We start from the raw sequence: 14153 nt of genomic DNA on the forward strand, positions 1-14153 counted from the left end.
TATTTTTTTTGCAACATCGTAATTAGACTGATCTAAAAAAGAATGAAACCGCTTCCATTAAAGTCTTTCCCTAGGAATAGTGTCAAAGGCTAATTTAAATTAAAACAAAAGACAAAGTCAAGGGAACAGGTATAAACGTGCTAGAAACTGTAAAACAGCACACTGATCTATTGTTCACCTGTCCTCCCTAAAGCCTGCTTGGAGTAGAAATTTCTCCTAGGCAGGAGATATACAACAGAAAGCATACATATACTTTACATAGAACATTTAGGAAATTAATTGGACAATAAGCTTAGGGATCCATGTTGTTGCCTTCCCTAGAAAGTAAGACAATGACAAAATTCCAGTCTTGAGCATTTGTACTGTGTTATTAAGTTTTGAAAAAAACTAATTGAAGAGACCACCTATTCACACTACTTTTTAACATTTTAGCACATATCAGGTTACTCCAAATGGTTTCCCATTTTTTAATTGATTTGGCCACTGTTTGGAAATGTAGGTTACACAGATCCTCATTTTTAAACCAAAATATTATGAAAAATGTGCTGCCCACAGATATCACATATTTCATGGTATTTTGGTTAAAAAATGAGGTCTGCTTACCCCCAGATGGGCTTATCCAAATTAATTAGGAAATACTTTTAAAAATACTTTTAATGCACATATTCATGGTTAAGTTCATCCATGGAAAAGCTGAACCCAAATTTTAGGTACATGTTGGTACCAAAAATCCCTGGCTTACCTGAGTATATATGGTATGTCTTTCATTTTTATGTTAAAAAAAGCAACTCAAAAGGGAGAGAATAGAAATTTATAATTAAAATATCACATCCAGTTAAGCTCACCCCAGAGCAGTGTTTCTCAACCTTGGCAACAAAGTCTGCACATCTTAAAGTTGCCTCGGTTGAGAAACACTGCCCAGAGGTTACCACGAAGGACTCACATGATTCCATGAATGTACGATTGGGGACAGCAGGTTATTTGATTTCGACCTATCCCAGACCTTACATACCACACTGGGATGTAACTGCAAAGAGCCTGACTTAGATCTTAGTAAATACAGGCAAGAGATGTGTGAAAGTGAGACCCAGCTTGGTGTAGTGGTTCAAGCATCAGGCTACAAACCGGGAGACCATGAATTCTAGACCCACCTTCAGCCCAAAGTCAGCTGGGTGACCTTGGACCAATCACTCACTGTCAGCCCTAGGATGCAGGCAGCGGCCAACCACTTCTCAATTCTTGCCAAGAAAATTGCAGGGATTTCCCCAGGCAGTTGCCAGGAGCCAACACTGACTTGAAGGTGAGCGTGCACACACACACACACACACACACACACACACACACACACACACACTGCTTGTATTGAGTTTCAAGCAGCCAGAAGTCAGGTCATCGTGCAGAAGTCCAAAAGTACATTGTCAGATGGCATAGGTTCCAACGAGCATAGTTCTTACAGGCCACAAGGTCAGGAGACAAGCTGTCAGTACCAACATGTACCGTAGATTAGATCAAGAAATCAACTCCACATTTAAGACTAAAATTACTTCTAGGCATGGTTATGGTTATTTGAATCCTGCAAATCTGATTATGGTTTATCTCTTCCCTTTCTTATACTCACTCGAATTAGGGGGACATTGTCCGAGAATATCCTTTATGCTTTCACTGTTTAGGCTTAAGCAATGTTTTCCTCCTAATGTCCTTGGTAATTGAACTCCCCTTTCTCTGTCAGAACTATCCTCTCACTCTTTACATAAATGGCAAGCAGAGTGACTGTTCCCAGTGGGCAACTGCTGGGCAGCAAGAGCTCTTAAATACAGTTTGCACCAAATGCAAGCATTCAACGGTGAGAACACTCTTGCCATGTAAGAAGCCATTCAAATCTCCCCATTTCTGCTTTGTACTCAGCCCTATGTGCTCTAGAGCTACAAGGAACTCACTGTCAGCACCCCCAAGTAAACTAGACAAGAAACCTAACAAGATAAGCCAATTTTACTTTAGTGTAAGGCTACTTTAACAGAAACTTGCAAGTCTGAAACTACAAATCTCCCCAATCACCTCTAACAGACTGATCAATCAAGTAGCCCTCAGGGTGATTCCCATACATCGTTACATTCCTAGATCCAGCCTCTCATCTTGTGCTGCCTCCAGCTGGCTTGAATGTACCTCAGCCATGTCAGTCTCCTGTACCTCATTGGTAGGCTCAACCTGAGGCTGGAATTTCTCCAGACCACGCTGAGAAGCTTCCTCCATCTCAGACTCTTTTCAGTTTAAGCTGGCCATCAGATTGAAATGTACAGATGCCTCCTTGTGCATAAGCTCTAGAACCAAGTCTGCTGTCACTGAATAATATCTTATCTATGACTGCCTCCGTCTCCCCAAATTTATATTGGAAGTTATAACATAAAATATCTGTACTGCTTAACAAATAAGTCATTTATTAAAATGTATATGTCTCAGCAAAAAAAAATTAAAACAGTTGAAAAAAGTAATGCTATTACATACAGTATGTTCTCAAGTATGTGAGAGTAACCTTAAGAGAAGGGAAGAGAGGATACTTGGAATTGATTAGAGAGGAGACAGGGGAGTCTACAATACCTTAATGGTCAAGTGAAAAAACTTAGAAAGGACCTGCTCTAATTTGCTCTAACCTTCAGACTTGCTTCGCCATTAACTGTTTATCCATTAATCCTAAACAGAAAAGTTCTGACTTCAACTGAATATTAATTTTTAAACTCCCGTGTAGCAAATTATCTATCTGAATTCAAATTATTTAGCTTTTTTAAGGGTTCTCCAAGCATGATAAAATGTCTGTTCATGTTGTTCACATTTCCAAATGAAGGGAAGTAATATATATTTATACATTTCTCTTTTTTTTCCCTTTACTGTAAACTTTTTTTTCTTTTCCATTTTTTTCTTTTCTTTCTTTTTCTGAACCTTCTATCTTTTTCTTTTTCGGTTTTTAGTTTGTCTTAGTTTTTTATTGTTGCAAAGAAAAATTTAGTAAAATTATTGTAAAAAAAAAAAGATGAACTTGACCAAACATGAGTGAGAATGTTATTAAGCCCTACCTTGTGACAGACAGTAAGAGTAACCAAGCTTCAATACTACTATACTGATGGTTTGGACCTTTAAACTTAAAGCTCTACATGGGGGGTTACTTGAGGAAATTTCTCTCTCCCCAATTACATCTGCCTGTCCTACAAGATGTCGCAAAGTTTATTTGGGTAAAGATATGTATCACTTATTTAATCTAAAAATAAACTTAAAAAGTATTTGTAGAACTATTGCTTACCTTGTATAATTTTAATTCATATATGCGTCAACTAACAAGACAATATAGTCCCAATTGTGTCCCAAGCACATGCAGGGAGAGAAAGAAAGCCTGAAGATGTTCTTGCAGAACATATCTAGCGTTTGAAAAATTAATTCTGGGTAGAGGAGAAAACAGAAGGCAGACTTTCTTCTTTCTTCTCATCATGGGACAAATAAGATATAACAATTCCCGGAGTGGAAATTGTCATAGTTAGAACAGTTATAGGATGGCTGAATTAAGAAAGCCGTGTGGCTTTGAATGAATATCTATGCCAAATCCTGATAAACCTCCACTTCACAGGTGGAACATAGCCAAGGAAAAATCTACACCAGGAGAATGGTCTGCCAACACTGGAGTCTACCCAGGAAAGCAGTGTCAATTTCACTGATATCTCTATTTCCATTTACACTAAAACATATCAGATTAGTTTAGAACTAAATTTACTATGATTTTTTTTAAACTGAATGTCTTAAGACTGCAATCTTCTAACAAATAGAATGTGTAGGCCATTTGAATAAATTAGAAAACATAGCTTTCTACTTAGCTATTTTCGATTTCTAGATATCTAGAATATATCTTAGGGAAATACATCTTAATTTCAGGACTAGCACTGCTAAAGGTTTTTTTACTTATATAGTGGAACATGAAATGCATAGTTAAAAAAAATCCTACTTACCTTTCCACAACCAAACTGATTGCTTGAGTAACATCTGGGTTTGCAACCTGGAGACGTTTCCATAAAGACCATACAAATTCTTTATCAGCCTTAATAAAACAAAACATGAAAAAGATTAAAGATGGCAACACACCAGTGTTAGCTGGCATTCACTACTACTGATTATACTGTAAATCTCTGGATTGGCTCTGTCAGTGGTAAAGCTGGGGTAGTAATAGTAAATAGAATTGTCTTCTCTTGAGATACTTAGCTGCTCAAAATATGAAAAAACTATTTGGATGTTTCAAGGTTGAATCTTGTTCTAATACTTCCTAATATCCACATACATATGTTGGAAAATATCATCTGGAGACGTGTTTAAAGCTTCAGAGTTAATTACTAAACAATCACTGAACAATATCCAAAGGGTTTTAATGAAACAAAAATGCTAGAATAAATATTCTATTAAATATTATTTTGGTTATCAAAATATGATTTATTGGTATCTGATTAAGAAGCTCTGAAGGATTTTAATTTTTTTCCACACAAACATTTTATAAAATGTTTCATCCTATTAAGTCTTGATAACATAGTCTTGAAACTTGTTCTTAGGTTCTACTAATATCATCTGAAATAAAATTGCACTTCTAGTCTGAAATTGGCAGAGCAACCCAATTCTACAGCTGTCAAAGCCTAGGATGTATCAATCTTCAAAATACCCAAGGACTACTCAGCCTACCAAGTGTATGTTAACAGAACCGAAAGGTCATCGGAAGTCTGTCTTGAGCAGTTAAAAATATATCTGTACAGATGTCATTTGGAAGTTCCCCCAAATTTTCTTATTAAAAATAAAATTACTCACTCTACCACTGCATGTCAAAAACAGAATCTGCTCACTGTGGGAATGTGCATGAAAGATGGACAAAGACAGGTATAAAACATAAAATTTAGAGTGTTTTGAGAACTATATTGAAAATGAGATGCTCTTCCCGCTACTGCACAGCGAAGCATCTGCAGTGATTGCAGGTCAAGTTTCATACTGAAAAAGAGACAATTTTGAAAGAGAGAAACATTGGAATTGTGTTTCAGTCAACAATGAAAATAACTATACCTCATCACAATCATGTTGACATGTGGCAATAAAGTACAACTAAGCATCTCTGTCTTGCTAATACTGAATATGGTTATGTCATCATTATGGGAAGATAGTAAATTCTCTGTGTCTTATTAAAAGGTATGATCCCTCAAAATAATCTAAATATCTTTTTCATAATGTGTAGACACTAATTTTGTAATAACAAGGCATTCAGACATAAGCGGTTGAGCTTTTCCTATGAAAGTTTTGAGCAGATTCTCAACATAGACTATTTCTGATGGCTCACTCTATAAAACAATATTGAAGATAACCATTATTTTCTCAGTTTAAAAGATTTATAGTCTTTTAAGTATTAGAATGATCAACTGACACAAACACACATTTGAATGTTTATAGGAATCCTAGTTTGAGTGTGTTTCCTTTGGGAGCAGAGTAATTCTGCTACCTGTACATATAATCATGCCAGATATAAAGATACTACAGATTGATTATTGACAATAAAGATAAAAGACCAGGGGAAGGAAATGGGACAAAGATATTTCTTTTTTAAGGTGTATATTAAATTCACACAATCTTTTTATTCTTCATGCATGCCTCTACCTCTGCACATTGTTTTGGGACTATTAGTCAAGACCAGCTAAAAAGCGAAACCCTACACTACAAGAGGGTGGGGGTAATCTGATTCATAAAGGATTTGCTGCAAAAGATCCAGCAAATGGTAGGTGCATAAAATGTGATTAAAAATATGTATTCACAGTTCTGGACTTGTGTTAAGGATAACATTTGACAAAAAGAAAATAAATACATAACATAACTACCAGTATTGCTAATCAAAGGGTACAAACATGACCATGAAGAGAGGCCTTGAAGAATATCATACATGAGGTGGGACAGACTGTGTTTACATGTTCACACAGATAGAGGTAATAGATTTCTAAAATTGATCAAAAATACACAATAAATATGCATATTACTAATTTTCTGCAAAGAGACACTAGAAAAATGTGAAGCATTTATTTGATGCTCTTCTAGTTCTGTTTCTAGATGAGCTGTTGTATCAGGAAAAACAGAATACTGATACTTGTTTCTAAACTCAGGACCAGAAGAGATTATTTAAGTTTCTCTCCTGCTTGGTCTGATAATCGTAATGCCTCATGAGGCCATTCACATACAAAAACACCTGCTACTACTTGTCCAGTTTTCTTAAGACTTCAAAACATACTTCTACCTTAATCTTCTTTAAATCGTAACTGACGAAAACCTTCTTAAGAACAGAGGAACAGCGTAGAGGCCTTAGGCAAAAACACACTGCCTAGTTCCAAGGCAAATCCCAGGCACACCCAAAATATATTAAAGCAGTATCGCCAAGTGATATCCAAGGAACTCTAAGAATATAAGCCAAGGATTGAACCCTATGAAATCCAGATATAATTTCATGTCTTCAAGAAAGCAAACAAGCAGGGAATCTTTGGGATAGATCCCAATGAAGAAAATACTACAGTAGGAGAACTTACCAAGGTTTGGTCAAATAGGTTTCTCACTCAGCTACTGATTGAATAGTATGCCATGTACTGTAGATTGATTGAAAAGTATGGTATAGATGTTGTAAAAAATTAAACCAGTTTTTAAAGCAGAAGATTGTACATTTTCAAATCCATGCTTACAAAATAACAAACTGTTAAAAGACTCCATAAAATTATCTGCTAACTAACCCTTCAGATTTTAATAAACTAAAAACAACTATATATGCATGCATATAAGTATATATTCATTCTACAAAAGTAGAAGATATTGATATCTGCCTTTCTGCCTAATTGGCTAAACTATATGGTGAGGTACGGTACGTGTATTTGTAAATAAAGGAAAAAGTGAAGGACATACTAGACTAAAGTGAACTGGTCTATGTTAATTATGTTACTTTTAATCAGTGCTTTTTTTGTAAAAGAAAAAGGTGCCGGAACTCACACATCATACAACCCGCCTTGCCTACGCTACAAGGTTCCATCCAAAAACGGTGCCGGAACTCCGTTCTGAGCGTTCTATGAGAAAAAAAGCCCTGCTTTTAATAGAATACTATAAGCATGTAAGAAGGAGGCGTGGTGGCTCAATGGCTTAATGATGCTGGAGAAGGTCTTAGCTTTGTCGGTTCAAGCCCTAGCTCTGCATGAATGAGCTCTCATCATTTGCCTTAGCTTCTGCCCACCTTGCAGTTCCACAGCATGTTCTATGTGAGTAGATAAAAAAGGTACCACTTCAGTGGGAAAACGAGTTGCGCTCTGTGCAGGCAGTCAGATTCCTCATGACTCTGAACTTTCCTGATTGCCACGCCCGCTTGCGAGGCAGTTCCAAGAAGTGAGGGGGCTTTGGGTGACACTGCAGGAAGAGCCACTTGCCTTTCCCTCTGGTGCGAAGCCAGCTCACCCTCCTGTGGCACACCTTGGGAAGCGCACAAGCGTTTCCTATAACAGGGATGGTACCTTTGCAAGCCAAACTACTACTCTGTAATAACATTGTGGTCTCCTGACTACTATTACAATGCCATTTGCTAAAAATGATGATGATGAAAGAACACTGGACTTCAGTCGTGTTTGTGGCAAAATGAACAACATGTGTCAAAATTGAACAACAACGTCTTTAGCATTAGAAGAGATGCTACATGTGGCACAAAACCCACCAACCTATACAATATCTTCTCAATCTTACTAGAAATTATGTGAAAGCCTTGACTCACCAAAACCATAAAGGTAGTCCTCAACTTACAACCATAATTGAGCCCATAATTAAGGTTGCAAGTTATTGAGGTTAAAGGTCAAGGCATCACATAACTGAACCTGATTTTTTTTCCCGGTGTCACTTTGCTGTAAATTTATGTGAAAGTAGGAATCCATTGGTCAGCTATTGCTCCACTGAAGATTAATAGGAAATGCACCAGCGAGATATTGGGGGGGGGGGGGGAAATGCAGCATGTTCTCATTCAGGTATCCAGAAATCAATGAGAATGATTGCCTAGTAAAAATCTTAGAAAAAGGCCTGCTTGTTTCAAACATACGGTTTAAGCATAAATTTATTCATGTGTACACAGACAGGACAGGAATGAAAGTCTAAAAGCACAGCTGACTGGATCGTTTATGATGAAAGATCGAAATAAATTAGTGGATATACGAGTAAGAGTAATAAGAAGTTCTGAATGAGGGATGGACCATTGTTTAGTAGTGTTAAGAGTAGATCTTGGGGAAATATGAACCTAAAAGAAGAATAAGAGTGAAAATACAATAAAGAATGAAAGAACATAGGCAGCCAAAAAGAAAAGAATATGAGTTCTATATGAAAAAATACATTAATTTCACAAAAGAATTAATGGAAAGTGACTGAAAGGAAAGACGATATAAAGTTGCTTGAATCACAGTGAAAAGAATTGTGTTACAAAGTGCTACAGAAATCTGGGGAGTTAAATGGGAAATATGAAAAAGGATGCTTGGTAGAATGATGAAGTGAAAGAGGCTGTAGATGGGGGAAATGCATCTAAGGGGATAAATGCTGCAAAAGTGAGGAAGTATATTGTACATTCAGTATAGAAAAGAACAAAGGCTGCAACTAGTGTAATGATAGAAAGAAAAATGTTTTCAAATTGGATGAAAAAGACTAAGCACAAGAGCCTCCAACTGAAGGAATGCAATTAAGAATAAATTATTTGGGTTACTTTAGATGAAATTGAAGTGAAGGAATGCTGAAAGGATTGACACACTCCCTAAACTCTGCTGAAGAGGTCACCTCGCCTGGTAACAAAACGTTTGGAAACCAACCCACAAGCTCAGAGAACAAACCTTCACCCAAACTACAGATATTCACCATAAGGGATAGTATCAATTAAGTATATTGAACTGAAGATATTCTAACAACCTTGGTAATAGCAATGTGGATAAGGAAACTGCTTTAAAACAAATTAGTATTTATTTCTTTGAATGTGTTTGTAAATGACAAATTACAATTAATCTTAACTACATTTAATTTTTGAAATAGGGATATGTTGCTATTTGGATCTGAAGCAGGCAAGTTTTTTTAGAGGTCGGCAGTTTGGCGGGTCGAATCCCGAGTGGCACATAACAGAGTAAACGCCTGTTACTCGTCCCAGCTTCTGCCAACCTAGCAGTTCGAAAGCACGTAAAAATACAAGTAGAAAAATAGGGACCACTACGGTGGGAAGGTAACAGCGCTCTGTGCGCCTTTGGCATCCAGTCATGCCGGCCACATGACCACGGAGATGTCCTTGGACAAGCGCTGGCTCTTTGGCTTTGAAACGGAGATGAGCACCGGCCCCTAGAGTTGGAAACGACTAGCACGCATGTGCGGGGGAACCTTTACCTTTACCTTTATTACACCTGTCACCTTCGCCCTTTTCCGCTTCACATAGAATATGAATATAATATATAAATATAATAATATTCACACAAATAGTAAGATCTACTTTATTTGAAATGCTCAAAACTTCAAGATGAAACAAACGAAAAATAAACTCAAAAAAAGAAGAAAGAAATACGTATTGTAAATAAATAAGGGTAAAGGTTTCCTCTGCCTAGTCATGACCAACCCTAGGGGATGCTGCTCATTTCTGCTTCCGAGAGTGGTACCTATTTATCTACATGCTTTCAAATTGCTAGGTGGGCAGGACCTGGGGCAAGTATCAAGAGCTCACCCTGTCCCATGCTGCTCGGGTCTCAAACTCGGGCTGCTAGCTTTCCAGCTGACAATTCAGTGTCTTTAACTACTGAACCATTGGGTCCCCTTATTATAAATATGTATATTTTAACTTAAGCTGTAGGACTGTAAAACTATTAAAATCTCATATACATAGTGCATAGATAAAATCTCATATACATAGTGCATTCACATGCATGCATGCACACGCACACCCCCCGAAGAAGCTATAGTATCACTGTACTGAGGTCATTCTTGTTTGCATCTGATTTGTACCATGTCCTTTAAAGCCTCCAAATGCAATTATGGAGTGTTAAAGACTAGAAAACACCTAAGATGGAGAAAGAGAGGAGAGGAGAGGAGAGGAGAGGAGAGGAGAGGAGAGGAGAGGAGAGGAGAGGAGAGGAGAGGAGAGGAGAGGAGAGGAGAGGAGAGGGAGAAAATAAGTCTATTAAAAGGTTCATGCTTTTACATTTTACTCTGATCTGACTTGGCATTGAAAGGCAGAATACACTATGTTAAACTGTCTGAATATGTAGATTAAATTATATGAGTGAAAAAATTGGCAGCCTCAACTTTGTGCAGAAATAAAATGTGTTCAGAATGAGCAGACTGAATCAAGTGAATGAAGAAATTGGCAGACTGTATTTGACTGAGATTTTGCTAATCATTAGTACAGAAGGAATTCAAAAGTACTGTGCTATGCAGGGTGGATGTACAAAATTTTGGCTCTTGGAGTTTCACTGTTTATAATTGCTTGTTTTGATCAACCACTTTGGTAGGATAGAAGCATAGTGATGTCATCAATGTTTCAAACATCCAACTCAGGGGCATCTAGAGGGAAGATTGTTTTGAGAGTATTAGAACTAAACAAATTCTTATACAAAACAGTATTGGGTGTTTGGTAGAGATCTCATACTGTGAATTGTCTACCCTTGCTAAATAGGAAGCCTAGTTCAAAAAAATTTATCTACCGATTCACTGATAAGATGAATGCAAAAATGTTAAATTATGCCTATCCCCTGAATGTTCTGTAAAGAGAAATGAATTCTCTAAATCGGAGTGCCTCTTTAGATGCTATTACGTGCCACTGTTCCAACATAAACATGGAGGAGGCATGAGTCTTATGTCTTTTGGATTATCTAGTATACTTGAATTTCAATAAAGCATTTGACAAAGTAGACCACAAACTACTACTTAGTAAGCTAGAAAAATGTGGGCTAGATAGCAACACCACCAGATGGATTCACCAGATGGCTGACAAACCGAACTCAATATTTAGTTTTTAACAGAACTACCTCTACATGGAGGGAAGTAAGCAGTATGGCACCCCAAGGTTCTGTCTTAGGTCCAGTACTCTTCAATATCTTCATAAATGATTTAGATGAGGGAATAGAAGGGTAATTCATCAAATTTGTAAATGACACCAAACTGGCAGGAATAGCCAATACCTCAGAAGATAGGCTCAAGATCCAGAAGGATCACAACAGACTTAAAAACTGGGTCCTATCTAACAAAATGAAATTCATCATAGATAAAAGTAAGGTTTTACACTTAGGCAAGAAAAAACAACAACAACTGTATAGGTACAGACAATGTGAAACTTGGCTTAATGCCAATAACTATGAGAGGGATCCTGGAGTCTTAGTAGACAATCGCTTAAATATGAGCCAGCAATGTGCTGCAACTACCAAAACAGCCAATAAATCCTAGGTTGCATTAACAGAGTGACAGAATCAAGATCACCTAAAGCATTAGTACTGCTTTATAATGCTTTGGTAAGAACACACTTGGAATACTGCATTGAGTTTTGATTGCCACAATATAAAAAAGATGTTGGGACTCTGGAAAGAGTGCAGAAAAGAGCAACAAAGATGATTGGGGGCTGGAGGCTAAAACATATGAAGAATGGTCTAGTCTAGTGAAAAGAAGGACTAGGAGTGACATGATAGCAGTATTCAAATACCTAAGGGGCTGCCACAAAGAAGAGGAAGTCAAGCTATTCTCCAAAGCACTTGAAGACAGAACAAGAAGCAACAGATGGAAACTAATCCAGGAGAAAAACAACCTTGAACTAAGGAGAAATTTCCTGACAGTGAGAACAATTAACCAGTGGAATGGGCTGCCTTCAGAAGTTGTGGGTGCTTCATCATTGAAGGTTTTTAACAAAAGACTGGATAGCCACTTGTCTGAAATGGTATAGGGACTCCCGCTAGAGCAAAGAGTTGGACTAGAAGACCTCCAAGGTCCCTTCCAGCTCTATTCTGATTGATTGATTGATTGATTATGTAGACCAGACATGTCAAACACAAGGCCCGGGGGCCGGATCCGGCCCGCGAAGTGGTTTCATGTGGCCCACGAAGCCATCCTGGAAACAGTGAGGGAACGGCCCCCACTGCCTTGGCCCTGGCCCAGAGACCCTCAGATCTGTCCCACTCCTGCCCAGGCCCCCATAGGCACCCTTGATGCCAACGATGTAGAGCTGGCCACGCCCACCCAGTAGGCCATACGCACTCTAGCCATGCCCACCCAGTAGGCCACGCCCACCCTGGCCACACCCACCCGGCCCCCTCAGAGCAACTGCAATGCTGATGCGGCCCTCAATGAAATTGAGTTTGACACCCCTGATATAGACCAGCGATCACCAATCTTTCTGCCTCTGATTTTTGAAAGATATGGTACAATGGTTCTGACATAACATCCACCAGCTCCTTCAGAACTCTGAGATGTAACCCATCAGGTCCCGGTGATTTATATTCATTAAGATCAGACAGGTGTTCTTTTACCATTTTCTTGCTTATTTTATTTTTATTTCTAGTCTTTCTTTTACAGGTGTTTTTTTTGGGGGGGGATTTAAATGAATTCCTGTGTACCATAGGTAGGAAAACAATGGTGTACACCCATAAATACAACATGTAAGCTTTAGGACTGTTCCAACTATATGTATTTACAAAGCAATTGGACTAACAAATATTTATTGTTAGGATTGGAAATTTAATTAAGCACATCAAAAGAATGTGATCTTTTAAATGTTACTATTCAGACATTATCTAATCCAGCATTTGTTTATTCCAGTTTTTCCCCATACTAGTGCTCGTATATCTAGTGTGATATCTGCAGCTCTCATAATTCTAGTTATAATGCTCACTACTTTTCTGATCAAGAATCTATATTACTTTTCTGTGTCTCTCTTCCACAATACCAATGAAAGAGACAGTACACTTTAAAACATAACAGGTGTTATGAGAAAACTAAATCATTAGCATTCACTAATATGCTTGTGAGGAAAAAGGACCAATTCCAGACATATTCCTTTTCTCAAATAGGGAAGAATGTTCTGCAGTCAGCTGTCATGAACAACCAATGTAACTTACACGAGGGAGGCAGCCTACCAAAAACATTTGTGAGCTGATGTCATCTGTGGATGTATTCACAATTTTGTGCTGAATTGTCTCCATCAATATTTCCTGAAGGTAATATTGGAAAATATTCAGTCTCAAAATAGTATCTTGTGGAAGAACCGCTGATAAACTACATTACAATGAAGGGACAAAGGATATGGTTTTATAATTATAAATTTAATCATGAGAGTTGGATAGCGTTCAACTGTGTTCCTAAAATGCTCATATAGTATATGAAATTGCTGATCTCTTAATAAAAATATGCAACTTATCACTAAAATAAATCTTCCTAGCAAAGGTCTGGAAGGTAGCCAATGCAGCATCGTTTAATTTTTTTTAACGAAAGAGATCCAGAGGGATCTACATAATTACAGACCAGTCAGTCTAACATCTGTCCCAGATAAATTCATGGAAAACAGGGGATCCCCTAAGGATCTATATTGGTACTGGTGAGATTTAACTTATTCATAAATGATCTGGAGTCAGGAAACAAATGGGTTTGCAGATGACAGGAATTATTCAGAATAATACAAGCATCCTTTCAAAAGGATCTCACCAAACTAAGATTGAACATTAAGAGATGCAAAAGTTATATTAAGTATTAAAATATTGATTAAATTGATTGTGGATTATGGATACTAAAAATATTATTGAAAAAGGAAAGTTAGGTGTTAGGTTTAGAGATGATTAGGAAAAAATCTACAAATAAATATCATTAACACTTCCTAGTGCTGGCAGGATAAAAGTGTTGCATCGGAAATATTTGTTTAAAAATGAATATAATTTTGGTACGTAATCAATATCAATTTTGTTAGGTAAACAAAACTATTCTTTAATAGTACTAAATTTCTAAATCAATTTAATTGGCAGAATGGCAGCAGATTCAAAACAGGTAAAAAAAATACACTTATACAATCACTGAAACATGATGACTTTAATTTTTTTGAAAAATCAGATATGATATATTATTGACTTTTGGTCTTAGAACCTCTA

General features: G+C 37.3%; 1 protein-coding gene across 1 annotated transcript in view; it reads right to left on the reverse strand.

Moving 5' to 3' along the window:
* CNTLN (centlein) overlaps positions 1–14153 on the reverse strand; it is a gene marked incomplete at both ends in the record, with an annotated part of 202506 nt that overhangs the window by 180782 nt on the left and 7571 nt on the right. The window contains one exon of the mRNA XM_083353493.1: positions 3990–4078. Coding sequence (XP_083209619.1) covers positions 3990–4078 — 89 coding nt within the window. The remainder of the gene's footprint in view (positions 1–3989; positions 4079–14153) is intronic.

The sequence above is a fragment of the Vipera ursinii genome (assembly GCF_947247035.1).
Source record: "Vipera ursinii genome assembly, chromosome: 2".
Classification (NCBI taxonomy): Eukaryota; Metazoa; Chordata; class Lepidosauria; order Squamata; family Viperidae; genus Vipera; species Vipera ursinii.